The sequence below is a fragment of the Phaseolus vulgaris genome, chromosome 2 (assembly GCF_000499845.2).
Source record: "Phaseolus vulgaris cultivar G19833 chromosome 2, P. vulgaris v2.0, whole genome shotgun sequence".
Classification (NCBI taxonomy): Eukaryota; Viridiplantae; Streptophyta; class Magnoliopsida; order Fabales; family Fabaceae; genus Phaseolus; species Phaseolus vulgaris.
In genome coordinates this window covers 44,518,284-44,536,867 of record NC_023758.2, presented here as the reverse complement: position 1 = coordinate 44,536,867, position 18,584 = coordinate 44,518,284, and the positions used below count along the sequence as shown (strand labels likewise).

The following is an 18,584-nucleotide window of genomic DNA, read 5'->3' as shown; positions in this document are numbered from 1 at the left end:
TTTATATTTTATTATATTATATTTTAATATTTTTCATAGTATATATACTTTATTTACTTACAAATTTAATGATTAAGTTTTTTCTTTTGACTGTTACACTTAAAAGTATTAGTTAGAAAATAAATAATTAATATTTATAATATAAATAAAATATTCTTGTCAAAAAAAGTTATTAATGAAATTATACAATAAACATGTAAATGTTTTTTATCCTTACATTAAATGAATTGTTGAATAATACACAATAAATATTAAATGTTTTGTATTCTCAATAAATGAAATGTTAAATAATAAAAATAAACATTAAATACATTTTGTATCCTTATAATAAATAAAGAATAAGTGACAAAAATTAGTTATTTCATTCATCTTTGAAATTACATATTTTCAGGACTTGTTTGTTTTTATGAAAGTCTCAGAATTTGAATAAACGAAGATTTGAGAGAAAAATGTGAAGAAAATGTGTGTATTTAGATTGAAATATATTAAAATAAATTTATAAAAAAAGTTTATTAAAGTTTGTAAATGATATAATAATTGTAAAGATATTTTTATTTTTTTAAAGATATAAAATATAAAATTACTTAGTTATTTTTGTTTAAATTTAGATAAATTAATTAATTTTAGTAAAAAATACGAGTTAATTGAAAAAAATAATTTATATCTAAAAATTATAAATTTTTATATAAAAATAAATAATTTAAATATTCATAAATTTAAAAATTTTAATTAAAAAATTCTTTTGTATTAAATGTAAATGTAAATAGAATTATTATATTTATAATAATAATAATTATATAATTTATTTATTTATGGAAAAAAATGAATATTTTTTGTTGACATTAAGAATGTTTTTAGAGACTATGCTGTTTTATGACTAAGATGAAACACTTTTGGGCTGAATTTAGTGATTTATCCAATAAATAAATAAACAATACCATTTCAATTTTGACAACATTCGCTTATCCTCGCGATCGAACAAGAGACTTCTTCTTCTTCTTTCTTCGTCGTCATGGGTGACGGAAGTGGGAGCCGGTGGAGCAGGGCGGAGTGGGTGCAGCAATACGATCTGTTAGGTAAAATCGGCGAAGGCACTTACGGCCTAGTTTTTCTGGCAAGAACCAAAACCCCTTCTCCCTCCAAATCCATCGCCATCAAGAAGTTCAAGCAGTCTAAGGACGGGGACGGCGTCTCCCCCACCGCCATCCGAGAAATCATGGTATCATTTATTTCCGCTTCCTTCCACTTTCAATTTCGATTTCCTCTCACTCCTCTTTTCTTGCAGTTGTTGAGGGAGATTACGCACGAGAACGTCGTGAAGCTCGTCAATGTCCACATCAACCACGCCGACATGTCGCTCTACCTCGCCTTCGATTACGCCGAGCACGATCTTTATGTCGGTATTCCGTTCTTTCGATGGCGTCTTTCGCCTTTTTTGTTGAGTGTGAAATAAGAAATTGCAGTGTTAAATGGCGCAGGAAATTATTAGGCATCACAGGGACAAACTCAACCATTCCATTAATCAATACACCGTTAAGTCTTTGCTCTGGCAGTTACTCAATGGATTGACTTATCTGCACAGGTCTGAAATACTGAATTTGAAACATCACTCTTTTTATTTCTTTCTTTATTTTTTCCTTCTTTTGTAAAAACTTGTGAAAGACTTGATATTTTTTGCATTTTCGCCCCTGTAGTAATTGGATGATACACCGAGACTTGAAGCCATCAAATATATTGGTATGGTTTTGGCTACCTCATTACTGCAATACATGTGTAGTTGTTCGTATTTCAAATTGTGAACTTTGTTTCTCAAGTTATTAATGCATTTGGTTTTTTAATTAAATGAACTTTCTTTGTCAGGTTATGGGTGAAGGAGAGGAGCATGGAGTTGTTAAGATTGCTGACTTTGGACTTGCAAGGATATATCAAGCTCCTCTGAAGTCACTATCTGATAATGGGGTATGATTTGGGCTATATCTAGAAAATTGGTGGCCTTTAGCAAAAATTATATTTGAGGCCTAGTTTAGTTTAATATAATTGATAATTTTGCCATTTTATTTTTCTAGCTTTTTGAGCTGCTAAATTATTAATCAAAGTGTTATATGGTCAAATATATTTGATATATTTTGCAATGTAGTCAATCTCAGATAGGATTTAATCAACTTTAGTTCCTGATTTTACATGAGCCCCACCACTTTAGTTCCTTAATTTACATGAGCCCCACCACTTTAGTTCCTTACTTTGTAAAATGACATTCTCTTTAGTCTTCTTTTACTGTAAAACCTTCATCCAAAATTTGTAATGTCTGTGAATCAAATAAAAAATAAGTACATATTCTAAACATTGTTCAAATTGGTTCTCAATAGAGGAAATAAACTAATATAATGTGTATATAAAAGAAACAAAATTGAAAGAATCTTCCATTGAATGTGTGATCTGCTACACTCGTCACTAATAATTGAAATTAGCAATGAATGACTTTGTTGAAGCCTTAAATGATTGGTGACTGTAGACAACTGTCAGTTTAGCTTAAAAGTCTCACCTGGTCTGTGTATGTTAGTGTAAAACCCCTTTACTAAACAATGGTTTGTTAGTATAATTATTTCATGCCCTGTTTGTATCTAGGTGAGGAAAGTCAAGAAACATGGAAATGGCACCAAAATTGAGAATGGATGTGACAGAATAAAATTTTAGCCATTTGCAAAGAAATACTTTCTTCGCAGAATGTGCAGAAAGTCATCAATTTTGAAGAAAAAATATAATAATAATTTAAATATAATATTAAAAAATAATAAATAAAAATTATTAATAATTTTTTTTTATCTTCCTTTCTATTCTCATTCTCTTTCTTTCTTCTCACTTTCCCTTAATCCAAGCAACTTCACTTTTCCTTAATCCAAACAACCTTACCTTCCATTATCTTTTGTTTCATTTTCTTCCTTTTCCATTCCCTTGGACAGTTATAACCAGTTTCTCTTTTAGTATTACTGTTTTAGTTTAACAGTTAGAACCATCCTGAAATTACTTTGTACTGTACAAAAATCCCTGTAAACAGGAGTCAGTGTGCAATATTTTCTCAATTCAGTAGTATACAGTTTTCTTTTCGCTCAACAGGGTATGACCATAAGGTGCATTTTTTCATTTTCATCCACATTTATTATATCCGACATATATTTTATTGGTGTATTTAAGAAATCTTTATCTGTATCTGCACGTGGTTGCACATACATGCATGGTATTCTTAGGATTTAAGAAACCAAAGTCTGGCTAAGTATATAATGTAGACAGGAAATCATTGATTTAAAGGTGATATTACCCCAGCTTCCTTCTACAAGCAGAATGATGGATATGTTGGTTTCAAGTTTACCTTCTTCCACTACCTAGATTGCCATTAGGAGGGAGATAAAAAAAATGGGCGTTCGTTCATACTTTCCTAGGCAAAAAATGGAGAAGGAAGACTCTCCTTTTGTTGGGTGAATGACCATTTGTGTTGGGTCCAACTTTTTACAAATACACCCTTAGTTTGCTGCTATCATTTTATAATATTTTGGTTCCCCACACAAGGGTTGCTTAAATTGTCTGTTCTCTTCTGTAGTCCTCAATTATCAGCTTGCCATGTTTTTGATTATCTGTTTTTTTGAATATAAGATATACTGACTTGCAGGTTGTTGTAACTATTTGGTATCGTGCACCTGAGTTGCTTCTTGGAGCAAAACATTATACCAGTGCTGTTGGTATCCTTTATTGAAGTTTTACTTTTTTTGAAGTATTGGATATAAAGGTGATTTTTTTTTCCCATTTTTTACTGTCAATGAATTTCTGTTCTGTGCAATAGCTAGCTTCAGTTTTATGTTCTGTGGTTCTGTTGTTGTCTCTAGTTTTAGTCAAGACACCCACTTCATTGAGTTATGATTTCAATGAATTGGTGATTTCCACAAGATTGAAATAATGTTTACATTTTAATTTATCCGTGTGGGTGTTTGGGGCAAGCTTATCACTATGGTACACATAAACCAAAGTTAAACTTGTCCTGTATATAGTAACTGAATATGTCTAGCATTTTTCCTTGGGTGGGATTATATTTTTCTGCGCTTCTAAAAATGGTCCAGTACACCAGTCATTTTTCCTTAAATATACATTTAGATATGTGGGCAGTGGGATGCATTTTTGCCGAGTTGTTGACCTTGAAGCCACTATTTCAAGGGGCAGAAGTCAAAGCTACATCAAATCCGTTTCAGGTATTTCTTGATGCAATAAGTTATAGCTTTCTGATTCTGTAGTTGAATACTGTGCTGTAGATTTAGTTTTCTTTGGGTTGGTGTTGAAATATTTTTTTTATTAGAGCTAGTTTTGTCTTTTGGATTTTTCATAATTATTGTTCCACCTTTGCAGCTTGACCAACTTGACAAGATATTTAAGGTTTTAGGTAATTATCTGCTTAATGTTTTTCATTTTCCCTGCTGGTGGACATTCATACTGTTGATGAATATTCTAGAGCTATATCACAGGACATTGTTACTGTGCCAGGCCATCCCACATTAGAAAAGTGGCCTTCGTTGGCAAGTCTTCAACATTGGCAACAAGATGTGCAACATATACAAGGACGCAAATAGTAAGATCTTTTGATATTATTGTAGGTGGTGCTGTCAATTTTCCTTATTAATGTGATTATACACTTATATGTAAGAATGATATTTTCCTTTAATATGTAGTCCTTCTTTACTTACCCTTCATTCTTTAAATTTTAAAATTAAATTGATTTATTTCCACTTTGAAATTAATGGATTTTTTTTGTGGGTATAAAGTGACAACACCGGTCTCTACAATGTTGTGCACCTATCTACAAAAAGTCCTGCATACGACCTCTTGTCAAAGATGCTTGAGTAAGTTTGTTCCATGGATTTTAATTTTTTTTTATTTTTCTATGCCTACACAAAACATAAAAAATGGCTTGTTTCATTTTCTATTTAATACAAAATTAAACACCTAGGTGCAGTACAATAACTTCTTTATATTTGTGAGTTAGTGCTCCCAAACAGTGATGGAATGAATAAATGAGCCAAAACATTTTCTTTCCTTACCATGATGTTGATATGTAAAAAGTAGGCTTGAGATTTTTATTACTTTTACTTGTAATTATACTCCTGTTAACATCTTGTATCTTTAATAATCATGATACTAGTTCTTTCTGTTTCAACATCAGTCTATCTCTTCCTGGTTTTTATGTCATCCCAATGGTTTATTCTTCTTGTTGTTACACTAGTCAACCTGTTAAATAATCTACACTGTGATCTTTCCAATCGTGAAAGGCTGTGACGCAGATGCTTTCAATGTAAAATATTCACCATGTGAGCCATAAACCTATTTGTCATCTGAATTCTAAGAATTTGTTGATATGGACAATGAATTCAAAGGCCCATTTTACTATGCTAAATGTCTTAGAATTTGGGTTAATGATCTACATCAACCTCACAAACTTGACTTATAGGCAAGGATTGCCCAAGCGTTTTAAGCCCCATTTAAGTCATATCTCTGGTTGATATTAGATTACACACCACCCTTGAGATTACAATTAAGGAAACCCTCAAATAGGCTGCAAGATGAGCTAGGGTTGCCCTCACTTAAGGTACATTTCTAACAATACCCCTCATGCTTAGGGCCACATACCTAGAGTGTGGCAATGTAGGTGACATGACAATATATCTAGGATAGACTCTAATATTATTATATTGGGAATAAAGATGTAACTGAACTCTACAAAACTGAATTGTAAGGTGAGGGCTGTTGAGTTTTATAAGCTCTATTTAAGTCATATCTCAGTCAATTTGATATTAAACAACACCTTTGAAGTTGCAATCCGCAACTAAGGTGGGCTTGGGGTGACTTAAATTAAGACGTCTTTCCAACATCTTACAATAATTTACAGGATCTTTCTTGCATTACCTTTGAGGATTAGTTTCCATATTTTATTGTATTTGTTGATTTGTTTCTTTATCTAGTTAGGATTATAATCTAGTACTAGACTGTATGCATAAGGTTTTATGGTTTATGTCTTTTGCAACATGTACAACTCATCATACCATATCAAGTCAGTACTTATTTCAGTGTGTTTGTTGAGTGGCTCTGCGTCCTTTTCCTTCCTCTACCTAAAACATCAGTTTCAACACAAAATTCCATTTTTTAGTTCTTATTTTCTTTTTAAGATGATGGGGGATGTCATAAACCAACCATTCCCTATGCTTAAGTTACATAATTATTTTTATGTTTTACACTCCCCAAACAAGTCCTTTAGCTTTGAAGTGTGGGTTGCACAAGCCAGCCTTTATCTAGCTTCAACTTTTTTACTTGTGAGTGTTGGGGTGACAATGATTGCCTCTAGATTATTTGACCATTGAGGCTCTAATAGTGATTTTACATTTAATATCAGTTTGTGGATTTATGTGCAGATATGATCCTCGAAAGCGTATAACAGCAGCACAAGCTTTGGAGCATGAGTAGGACTCTTTTCTTTTCCTTTTTGTTCTTGGGTATATTATGTGTATCTAAAACCTTGTTTACATTTATTTAGTTATTGGTTTTTCTGTTACTGAAATTTTACTTTGTTCTATCTTTTTTAACTTCTATTTCTTGGTATATGACTTATGGTGCACTGAAAAGGATGTGGTTGTCATCTTGTTGTATCAATATAGTTAAGACTGTGCACTGTGAATTTGGTTATATTAGTTCCTCTTTGTAGTTCAGCTGTTATCTGACAAGCATGCTTATCCTCTGCTTTTCCAGGTATTTCAAAATTGAACCATTACCTGGACGGAAGTGAGATTCTTTCTTACCACTTTTGATTATTCTGGGTTGACCTTTATTCTAAATTCAATGAATAAAACCTGGTCCTATCATTCTCAATTCCTTTTAATTTATTTAAATTTTTGTTGGAAGATTTATAAAAAAAATATTAGTGCAGTTATTTTGTGTTTTTTACGAAAATGGCAGTCCTTATGAAGTCTATATTCCATCAATGTTTATTTTCTTTAACTGAACATTATTGTAAAATCATGATCAGTGCCCTTGTACCATGTCAACTTGGAGAGAAAATTGTAAATTATCCCACTCGTCCAGTGGACAACACAACTGATCTTGAAGGGACAACCAATCTGCCACCTTCACAAGCGGTATGCAATGATGCTTGAGAATTTGTTGCTTTAATATGATTGGAGTATATTCTAAACTGCAATTGCACATACCTAATATATTGTTGGGGTATCTCAGTCTATGGATTTAAAATTTTCATAGAGTAGGGCATGTTAAAAATAGTGAATGCGATGATTCAATTTTGTCCTTAAATAATCTTTTAGTGAAATTATACAGACATAAGTCTACTAGGACCAACAAACCTTCAAATTGTTAAGTATTACATATTTAGAAAAGTGAAGGACTATTTAGAGGATGTGGGTAGTCTATGTGGGTTATAACAGCTGGAATATTTTTTTATGTGAGTGAAAATTTTAAGGTTAACCAGGATTATAGGATGATAAGAAATTATACTCTACAAAGATAAATTACTTTTCTATTGGGTGGAAAGTTTAAGGTTAATCAGGGTTATAAGATAATGATGAATCATACTGTATAATGATTAATTACTTTTTCACTTGTCAATGAACAAAAACTTGAAGATGTTTAGGAAATGAGACCTTTTAAATAGGCATGTTATACAAGGGGAATATGTAAAGAAGAAAAGGGGAGTGAGTAAGAGAGAAGAAAAGAACTTGTTCATATATAAATTTATGATATCTCTAGAAGATATATTATTTTGAACTTTTAATGATGACTGCATGTATTTCCTGCCTGAGAATGTTAACTGCAATTTCTATTTTGAATTTCAACACTTCCTCTGTTCACAGTTGTAAAATACTTCCTTGTAACCTTGTTTTTACTTCTAATTTTGTATCCAAATTGAGAATTGATTGCAGAAAATTGAATTTAAAAGAGATTAGATCGAGTTTACGTGGGCTAATCATATCTATTGGAGTTCATCCAATTTAAAATTTGAGTACTTAATACTACAAAAGAGAAGTTTTAAGAGTCACTCTCTTTCTCAGCACGGTATTCGGTTTCTCTTTGATTAGTATCTTCCATTTAAAAAAAATATTTATATTTTTAACTTATATATTATTGCTTAAACTTAGTTAATCCCTTTCCGAATTTGGTTTTCAAATTTTGAATTTTAACAATCCATTTCAAATTAACAGACATAGATAACATGTTTTGATTGAAAAAATATTTTAGTAATTTCATATTCGATTTTAAAAAAAATACTTGTTTAGGTTATTCCTATCTAATAAAATAGAAATCTCATTATCTGCAATGAATAAGTCCTCCATTATATTTTATTCTTAAAATATGTTATTTCACCATTGTTAACAATATTATTTTTTCTCCTATATACTTATATCATCTATATTTTTAAATTTAATTATAATTTAAAAGTATCCTTGCATTAACTTGCCAGTTTTACATTTCTTACAGATAAGGGAACTGCTTGGAGAAAATGTAGGTGATAGTTAACATTAATAACGTTCAATTACATGGTGCCATGATGTTCATGAACAATTTCAATGGTTTTGCTATGTTTAGTAGAACACAGTTGCCTTTGTTTATAGCTTACCAGTTCGTGACAATTCTAAAATACTACTGTGAACAAGTTGTGTTCGAATCATATGTGGATTGGTAATGACAAGTCATAGTTGGTACTAATGACTATTGTGAACAAGTTGTACTTGAATTTTTTTAGATGTTATGCTATATTACAAAAGTTGTACACATGAAAAATAACACTCTAATTATATAACGAGTTATCTGCGTAATATACCACTTAGCTATATGATTTACATAATTAGAAAATTAGTAAGCCTTTAGATTTTTTTAAAAATATTTGAAGTAAAAGTTATGTAAATTATAGGTATGTTTGAGTAAACTTCATAATTCTTGTAGGAAAAGAAAGAAATAAAATAAGTTTTTCCAAATTTAATATATAAGTGGGGACATACTTTACTCTGGTTTTTAGGGGTTGAGTTACACTTACAATCCAATTTTCTATGATGATATCAGAGAGTCTCCTAGCGATGTTTGTTTGGTGTATCTTATCATGCCATTATTAGATCATCCACAAATATTTAGTCCCATGTTTGAAATGTTCAGTCCTTGTCTCATGATGAATTGTTGGAGCCCTTATCTTTATCGTTCTCACTGCTTAGCACAGCTGTAGATTTCATTTTTTGAAATGAAATCTCCAAAGTAGCCCCTGAATGAGCCACAATCTCTTTATTATGAGGTATTTTTTTAAATCAACAAGACACTCCTATCTCTTCTGCTATGGCAGGTCTTCCCTATTTGGTCTTTATGGCTGAATTAAATTGATCTGTTATGGTGGTCACAGTAGCAGCCAGGGGCCACTCTGTTTCCCTAAACTGCTAAAACATACTATTTAGAACTCTATTTTAATCAGCATCTTGTGTTTTCCGTTTTGCACGATAAACATGAGAGTTTTTGAAAAGATGATGCTGTTTTTCTGCACCAGAGTGTGAATATTTAATGACAAGACCTTTTTTTTTGTTTTGTTTTAGACATTTTTTGTCCACATGTGAAGTGGTTGGCATGAACATCTGACTCTATTAAAATTGATTGTTAAATTGGACAGGAAGGGAGATATGATGAATATTGGTAAATTGTGTATATCCTTAATTTAATATATAAGGATGAAAAATGCAACTAGAGTAATAACTCAAGGATTAGGGTGATGAAATGTTTTTTTTTTACCTTAAATTAAAAAAAAAAATTACAATGCTATGTAATTCGTCTAGTTTATGGCATACAGATTACATAATTTGAAAAGTTTGGCAATGTGTATATGTGTGCGACTGACTTAAAAATTATCCAAGTTATATATGCCATATATGATGACTATGTAATTTTTTCAATTTAAAAATTTGTTATTTAATTAAATAAATATCGTGATTTGACTCATGATTAAAGTAAAATTAAGTTGTCATTTTTCATGTATACAACTTTTCTAAATCAATTTTAATTATTAAGATTTGCACGAAATATGTTTTCCTCTTTAATATCGGACCAACTCCTTAAAAAATTCATAGATGGTGGAGTAGTAAATTGCAGAGTTGCACTAGTTTGGATATTCTACTAGTATAGTTAAAAAGCTGGATATAATTACTTAACTATTTGTTAATAATATGACAATATGTGACTTTTGTGCATATTATTGTGTGGTATGGTATCTTGCTGAACTTAAATGTGTGTAAATAATCTGAGGGCGAGCCTGTCTGAAGTGATAAAGTAGCCTTGTGAACTGTGAACTAGAGGTTCAGACCTGGAAACATTCTTATGTGAATAATAACTAGGAGTGGAAGTGCATTTGATATCATTGTTCCTTATTGAAATTAAAGTTGCTTGCTTATAAAAAATACCATTCATAGTAAAGTATGGTTTTATACTAGCTTGTGTGCAAGCTTATGCGTGTAAACATGCTCTGCACTTCTGAGTTTTAACTGTGTATGTATGTTTCTTATTTCTGAGTCAGGTAACTGCAGTTTCTGGCAGCATGCCTGGTGCTCATGGGTCTAATAGATCTGTCCCTCGGCCAATGAATGTTGTTGGAATGCCAAGATTGCCACCTCAGGCAATGGCAGCTTATAACCTCACATCTCAGGCAGCCATGGGAGATGGAATGAATCCTGGGAGTATCTCAAAGCAACGAGGTGTTCCACAGGGCCATCCACAACAGGTTTAGTGTTTCATGAGAATTGAGAAAGAGGAGAAGGGGTTTAACTTTTGTTTTTTTGTAATTTTTTTTTTCTGTTGTATTATATTCAAATTTATTATGTTGTGAACAGTTGAGAAGGAAGGAGCAAATGGGGATGCCGGGATACCCTTCACAACAGAAGTCAAGACGAATATAAGGTAATGCAATTTTTGAGTTATGGCTTCACTTATTTATTTTTGGCAATGGTGTGGTAGGCAGACAGTTATTTTAGATATGAACTTGATTTCCCTTGGACTGGGAGATACCTTTGAAATGTGAAACATCTTTAATTGGTATATTTTGAGGGCAAGCCCTAGTGCAACAATAAAGTTTCTACCTAATAACAGTTGTCATATATGTTTTAATCAAAAAAATCCTGTTGTATTTGTAAGGATAAGATTGTGTACAATGATCTCCCCATTCCTTCGTTGGGGAGTCTTATGGCTCAGGTATACTTTTGTTGGGGTGATTTTTATTGAAGAATAAGGTTCATGAGAGATGTATGGGAAAAATTCAAATAAGCTTCGAATTTTGCCATGTTTGTTTTAAAAATTACATGGGAATTTCAAAATCAATGTGTTACTTGGCAAACATCAAGTTAGTTTTATAATTCCAGCCATATTGAACCTGATTGAATACATAAAGTATTGGACTGGTTGTGAGATTTAATATTGTCTCATGGTTAGGTTTGTGCTGGGAGAGAGAACAAGTGAGGATAGATTTGGGGTCTCAATAGTTCAGTGGACTCATGCAGGACATTTCTAGACGCAGGATTTGCCCTCAATTCTTGCTAGCATCGCTTTATTGCATTCAAAGATTGGGTGCATTCTTCACTGGAATTTTGATGCTAAAATGCTAACTGTAATGTTGGAGAGCACCAATGAAGTCATGAAAGGAAAAGGGAATAAACGCAGGAAAAGGGTTAAGTTATTGTAAAGTAGATATACTGTGATCATAACGATTCCACTCTCTTTTTATTTTTCAGCTTTTGGGCAAGATCTCAATGTCAGTAAATCAAATATGAGCATTTTTATGTTTTCAAAATGTAGCATTAAATCTATCATATTCTACTATGTATTTGTAGAATATTATTACCTCTATAGTTCAAATATCACTTGCATTGTTTTCAGGTATTTCCGTTCAAGAAAATTGAAATAAATTATATTTAAATGATTTCTTCTAACTGAATTTTCTTTATTAATATTAGTAATTTTCATTTCTGTATTTTAATATTCTTTGTTTGAATAAAATGCTTTAATTTCCATTTAATACAGAATTCTTTTTAAATAGTTTTCAAAATCAAAATTTTAGAAATAACTGAATTGCATTTTCTTAAAAAAATTATTATACGAAATACTAATTTATCTTAAAAAATTGAATTGGTCTCTTAAAATATTCAATTCCAAACACTTAGTTTTTTTTATAGTTGTTGGTAGTTTAGCCATCAAATTTAAACAAATATCTAAATATGTGTTGTGGATTCTTTAGATAGAAAATATTAAGTGTATTTATAAGTAGTCTTCCTATGATTCCTTTTAAATGCTTTCGTTGCAATTGCTGATACCCGTGGATTCAAATGAATGTATTTGGTGTTAGTAATTTTACTTTGATTAAGAAATACTTTTACTAAAACTTGTATAATTGACAAAATCAAATCTAAGCTAACAATTTCTCAATAACTGTATTTTGTAGTGGTAAAATTCAAATCAAATAAATAGATTATCATACAGACTTTAAGCGTTTAAGATTCAATTTTAAAGTGTTTTAGATCAATAATTGTGTATATGATTCATTTACATTGTGTATAAAAAATGGTGACTGCTTGTGCGATTGAAAAGAGTGAAAGTGGTGGATAGTTGCGAAGACTCATAAGGACTCAAGGTTATGATGTATTGTTTTTAATTTATTTATAATGTATATAACTTGAGAATTAAAATTGTTATATGTTTGTATATGAAGGCGTATATAAATATTGGTTTAAATTTAGATATGAATACTATAATATCGTACCCAAACCTTATCTATTTTCATCTTGTTCCATATACGTATTTAAAATAAAATTATTAAATTATACTATATTTCTCCAACTTTTAAGCACAACTTCAGATCTTATTTGAATGACTTCATTTTTTTTATGTTAAAATTGAAAATTGTAAGTTTTTACTCTAGGTTCGTATTTATGGATCCCCAAATAAACCTATTTAAAAAAAAATATCAAATAAATTTTTTTAAACTTTATTTGCACAAATAAATCTATCTATTGTTTATAGATTATATTTTAGAGAGTTGAATTCTGAACTTTAAATAATGGTGATCTATATTGAAAAGTCTATAGTCAGCATTATTTATGAAAGAACTCTGTTTATAGGTTAGAATTTGGTTCCATAAAATGAAATTTAGTATAGTTTATTTATGCATTTTTTTAAATAATTATATTTAAGAAGAAAAATCTAGCTCTGTGTGAAACTATTTGTGGGTTTGAGACAAATTACCATAATGATCAAAATTAATTTAATTAATATGATTTACACTAAAAATATATATTTGATTTATTTTATGTAAAATAATTTTAATTAATTAATTTATTTTTTAAATAGGTTCCCTATGATATTTATTCTCTTTTATCCGACGGACTTGAATATTTATTATTTTGACAACTTTAAGGCAATTAGCCCCTTTAAAAGTACCTGGTTATCTATAATATATTATGTTTAAATATATTTTTAATCATTAAAATATAGTCTTTAGGAAGAAAATACTATTTTGTCTTTGTATTTCAGGTTAACATGGTGAAGTTCCTTATAAATTTGTTTATATTAATTGAGAACAAGTATACATTTTTTTCTTTATAAATGAGAATGGAGGCATCTTAAGTAAAAGTGTGCAATTTGAATTCATACTTTGTCTTTTCTTTTAACAAAGTTCAATAATTATCTTGAAAACTGTGGGACAAACTTAGCTTTCAAGAAAGTGTGAAGTGGAAAAGCAATATTGAGTTGAGACATCATAGAAATAGCCGACATATATTAAACCTTTCATGCAAAGCAGAAACAAGTTTGTTGTTGTTTTCCTTCCTGTAACCAAGGCACCCTGCAACAGACTACTTCTAGGTACTTCTGCCATATATTTTTTTAGTCTCAACAATGATCTCATCCACTGTTATTGCTATTATTATATCATCTCAACTAGGCTTCACACACGCACTGCACACACATCTCATTAAATATCTTTCATTACATTACATAGCATCATGTAATTTAATCTAAATTAATTCATACCACTTTTGTGTCTTTTCACTTTTCCACAGATGAGATACACTGAATCTAATGTCAATCTCATCATCCAATGGCATGTGTAGACCCTGAAACTGAAAGCCTCCATATCCCACTTGCAAGTGCATGTCTCTCCCTATAAAAACCACACTGTCTACTTCTGTTGTTCTTAAACATTTTTCCACTTTATTCTCAGCTATGTCTGTGTTTCCTTGCAGTTGCAACCAAACCTCTGAAAAGGGTAACCCTGGTGGTGACACTGAAAGCTTTCACCACTTTTTTGAGGGCTGGATTTCTGAGCAAAACCAACATCTGAAGGACCTTTTAGTTGTTGGTGAGGAACTTCAGTCAGTGAAAGATAAGGTGGTTGAGCATTATGAGTCTTACTACAAGACCAAGTCAAGGTGTGCAAAGCAAGATGTGTTGGCCATGTTGTCTCCAACATGGACGAGTTCCTTGGAAGATGCTTTTCTTTGGATTGGTGGATGGAGACCAAGCATGGCCTTTCACTTGCTATATTCCAAGTCTGGTTTGCAATTTGAGGCCAGACTCCAAGAATTGGTCCAAGGGCTGAGAACTCATGACTTGGGAGACTTGTCAGCATCCCAAATATCTCAGCTTGATGAGATGCAAAAGAGGGTCATCTTGGAGGAGAGGCAGATCACAGATTTGATGGCAGGTCACCAGGAGACGGTGGCTGATGCCTCAATGGTGGAGTTGTCTCATGTGGCTTCTGAGATGATTAGAGCCAATGAAAGAGGAGAGGTTGAGGAGAGTAAAGAATTTGAGGACAAGGTTGAATCAACCCTGGTGCAAAAGGAAGAGGGTTTGGAGAAGATCCTGCAGAAAGCTGATGAACTTAGGTTGGGAACACTGAAGGCTATTGTTAATGTTCTGACTCCAAAACAGGCCATTCACTTCTTGATTGCTGCTGCAGAACTGCACCTGAGGCTACATGAGTGGGGAAAGAAGATAGATGCCAGAAAGGAAAATCATGGTACTGGTGAGGGTAAAAACTATAATTCATCAATTTGAAGATAGCAAATACTGGATTGGAATCAATCAAAGTGAAATCTGCAGAAAATTGTGCTACCTTGGATTTTATGTTTCTGTAATAACTCAGAACAAGTTGAAAAACTTTTTTTGGTAGGGTAAGAATATGATCAAATCAAATGAAGTCATTATTACTGTGTATTCTCAGCTTTAGGAAGGAAAAAGTAATGCTTAAATTTAAAAGTCTTGTCCAAATGAAGCAAACAGGGATGTTTATTCTTTCAAGGTTCAATCCAAACATCAAAAGCCTGCTTAGTTGGATCTTCCCATGTTTTACAATGCCAATATTTATCTCAAATCAACCCAAAAGGGGATTTGAATTTGTAAGCAAATCTCTTATGTTCTCTATTGCAAAAATGTTTAGTTACATTGATCAGTTGCCACAAGGAGAGAAATGCTAAATTTTTTGAAATAACAAGTCCGGAAAATTAAAAGATTGAAGAAAGAAAACTTCAGATAGGAAATGCTAGAGTAGAATGACCAAAAAGCATAATAATAGAAAGAAGCACCAACTCTTGTCTGCATATTGTTTAGATAAGGAAAATATATCCTTCTTCAAATTCTGTAAATTCTTGAAATCACAAACAATTATGAGTGATGTGAAATGAACACAAATAAATCTATTATCCACTCAGCATCATCACTGTTTAATACATTTCTGATAATTCTTAACTATCTTTTACCATTACCAAAGTTGCATCACGAGATCAACATGATCTGTCAATGTTATTAACCTTTGTCTACCTATTAGGATTCCTTATTACAATACTATGACTTAATGTTGGAAACATTATCTCCATCCTTCCTCTATCTAGACTTAGACTTTCTCTTGTTCCTATTCTCATTCTTGGATGTTCTTCTCTTTGTTATGAATCCATCTCCATTTTCAGAGTACTTCACCTCACACTTCTCATGCAGTTCTTTCGACACAAGATCAACCTAACTTCTTGAAGAAAAAGTATCTCTTTTCCATATAACAAAACGAAGTTTCGCTTTCATATAATAAGGTAGGTTTTCTCGAAATGATCATGCATCTTAGATATCTTAGAGAATAAACAGAATAACGATAACTTTTGATTCTCATCTTCAATTTATACATCAATATTCTGTTGACCAAAAATCAATCTGTTAAATTCATCCAGTTTTTAACTTATCTTGTATATGAATACAACACTTGTTTCAAATACAAACTATATTTCGTCATTCGTCATATACAAACTTTTATACTTTGTCCATTGTCTTTTTCTTCGACTCTTGCCTTTGTAGGTAGTCATTAAGAGTAAGGAAAATTGCACTATGAGCATTTTGCAACAAAATTTTCTTATCCTTCTCAATCATAACAACATCAACCATAGATTCACTTTTCAACACTTATAGAATACCTTGTTGAACACCTAATCCAAAATCATTGATTTCTAATGAACTTCTCAACTTCATATTTTACCAAGGACATTGTTGAGTCAATCCACATTCAGTGCACTAATTTGTTATAGATTTTAAACCCATGTTTACTGATAAACACAATACAAGAATGTCTGAAACAAACACCACAATGAAATGAAGAATAGTAATAAGAAACAAGAAGGAAACACAAAGTACACAAGAAGTTCAGGTGATTCAATTAGAGTATTTAGAAACTCTAATTTATGCTCCAAGACAATTGACTGTACTACAAGTTTTTATTGCTTAAAGAATTAAGGACAAAAACTTAGGAGAATACAACTCAATCGTTACAACCAACATCAATGCATTTAACACAAGGTGCATCCATATAATACAATTATGACATATTTTCACTCTAATACAATTACTTAAGTAGATGGTCTATAAGGTGAAAGATGTTCTGGGTGGCCTCAAATTAGCAACAAATGTGTGTGTACAAGGTACAATTACTCAGTTTTATTTTTTAAAATAAAGCATTTTTCTTTATCATATTTACATTTTTTATATAATCATTCTTTTGATAAAGTCCTTCATCATAATTTAAGATCTGTATTATGATATATATTATGATAAAGAATATAAATTGAAAGTGACATATCAAGTAAAAAGAGAAAGGTAGTTGGCATATATCAAAAGGAAAAGACCCACAAACACTAAATCTTAAGATTTTTTGATCTTTTATATGAACAACTCAAACTCATTGGTGATGGTAAATCTTCATAGTCTATCCTATCCTGTGTGACAAAAATTATATGAAAGGTAGAGTTTTCATATTATTAAACAAATTTTATATTTCAAAAGTTCATTAACAGGTACATATTTATATATGTTATCTGATAACTATTTATTTTAAATATAATAAAAAACAATTTATTTTTCTATATTGAACAATAACTCACAAATAGTATGCAGAAGACAATCTTTACATACAAGTAAAGACATTTTATTGAGTTAAGATAAACATAAATGGTGGCAATATGAATTACAGTATGAATTTTTCTTCATAATTTTCTGAGGCAATAAAGAATATGTTGGTTTTCAGTTTTGTGCAGGTATAGTTTCTTGAACTGTACAGGGTGATCATGTGTCAATCATAGCTAGCAATTGAATTATAGCTGAAGAAGATAATGGTACCTCTACACCTGTTATTACAAATATAAGCACCAGAGAAAACACTCTGCATCCTATGAGGGAAGAAAGGAAACAAAAATTTCACCAAAATGAAGAAACTAATTGTTCAACTACAAGATAATCTCGGTTCCTCATACAATAACACAAAACAATCACCACTGACTCAAAACCTTCTATGTTCAAGCCTATTATTTCTTCTTGTGTTGGTGTTTGAAATTCCATATTAGGCTACTATTATTTATGTTGTTACCACTACTTTTAGTTCTATTTACAATATCTTTCACTGTTAGGATTATTATTATTATTATCTTTACTACTATTGTGTTTATTTTGTCGTCACCACTAATGCCTTTTCATAAGACTAATTTATTTAAATATAGTTTATGTATGAATATTGTTAAGTTATTAGTTCAGATCAAACATTCAATAGGAATTTATTCCATTTCTATCTTTTCATATTCTTATCTTATTATATTCACTACAAAAATAATTAAATAAATAGAAACTAATCTTAAAGACCAAAATAATTAATTATTATATTAATTAAATTAAAAATCATTTTAAATTGATTTTTAAATTAATTTTTATTATTGATAAATAGTTTTTAAATTAGTTACCAAGTGTTTTACTACCAAATTTAGAATATAAATAATTAGTCGTTAAAACTTTGGTAGTTAAAACTTTTATAGCTAATCAGATATCAATTTTAAAATTATTTATCAATAATATAAACTAATTTAGAAATCAATAATTTTTTAATTTCAAAAATGATTTATAATTTAGTCAATATATCAATTAATTATTTTTTATCTATAAAATTAATTTCTATTTAATAATTTTTTTATAGTGATTGACATCATAAAATCAATCAGTTA

General features: G+C 30.7%; 2 protein-coding genes across 5 annotated transcripts; both read left to right on the top strand.

Annotated features, from left to right (window-relative positions):
* The first annotated feature begins 930 nt into the window (after window positions 1-930).
* On the top strand, window positions 931-18,048 carry LOC137812509 (cyclin-dependent kinase E-1). 4 transcript variants are annotated; one of them, XM_068614519.1, is made up of 16 exons: window positions 931-1,219; window positions 1,286-1,396; window positions 1,479-1,582; window positions 1,695-1,737; window positions 1,861-1,959; window positions 3,665-3,734; window positions 4,144-4,238; window positions 4,393-4,426; window positions 4,528-4,612; window positions 4,806-4,883; window positions 6,447-6,494; window positions 6,781-6,813; window positions 7,058-7,166; window positions 10,589-10,792; window positions 10,902-10,968; window positions 17,631-18,048. In XM_068614519.1, the coding sequence occupies exons 1-15, from the start codon at window positions 1,013-1,015 to the stop codon at window positions 10,965-10,967; spliced, it is 1,386 nt and encodes a 461-aa protein (XP_068470620.1). In that variant the 5' UTR covers window positions 931-1,012; the 3' UTR covers window position 10,968; window positions 17,631-18,048. The 4 variants fall into 4 exon arrangements, with proteins under 4 accessions (XP_068470620.1, XP_068470618.1, XP_068470621.1 ...); XM_068614517.1 differs by lacking the exon at window positions 17,631-18,048 and adding an exon at window positions 11,497-11,943; XM_068614520.1 differs by lacking the exon at window positions 17,631-18,048 and adding an exon at window positions 11,576-11,643.
* On the top strand, window positions 14,236-15,502 carry LOC137812506 (protein DOG1-like 4). The gene has a single exon (XM_068614509.1). The coding sequence runs from the start codon at window positions 14,281-14,283 to the stop codon at window positions 15,115-15,117; it is 837 nt and encodes a 278-aa protein (XP_068470610.1). The 5' UTR covers window positions 14,236-14,280; the 3' UTR covers window positions 15,118-15,502.
* Window positions 18,049-18,584: the final 536 nt, after the last annotated feature.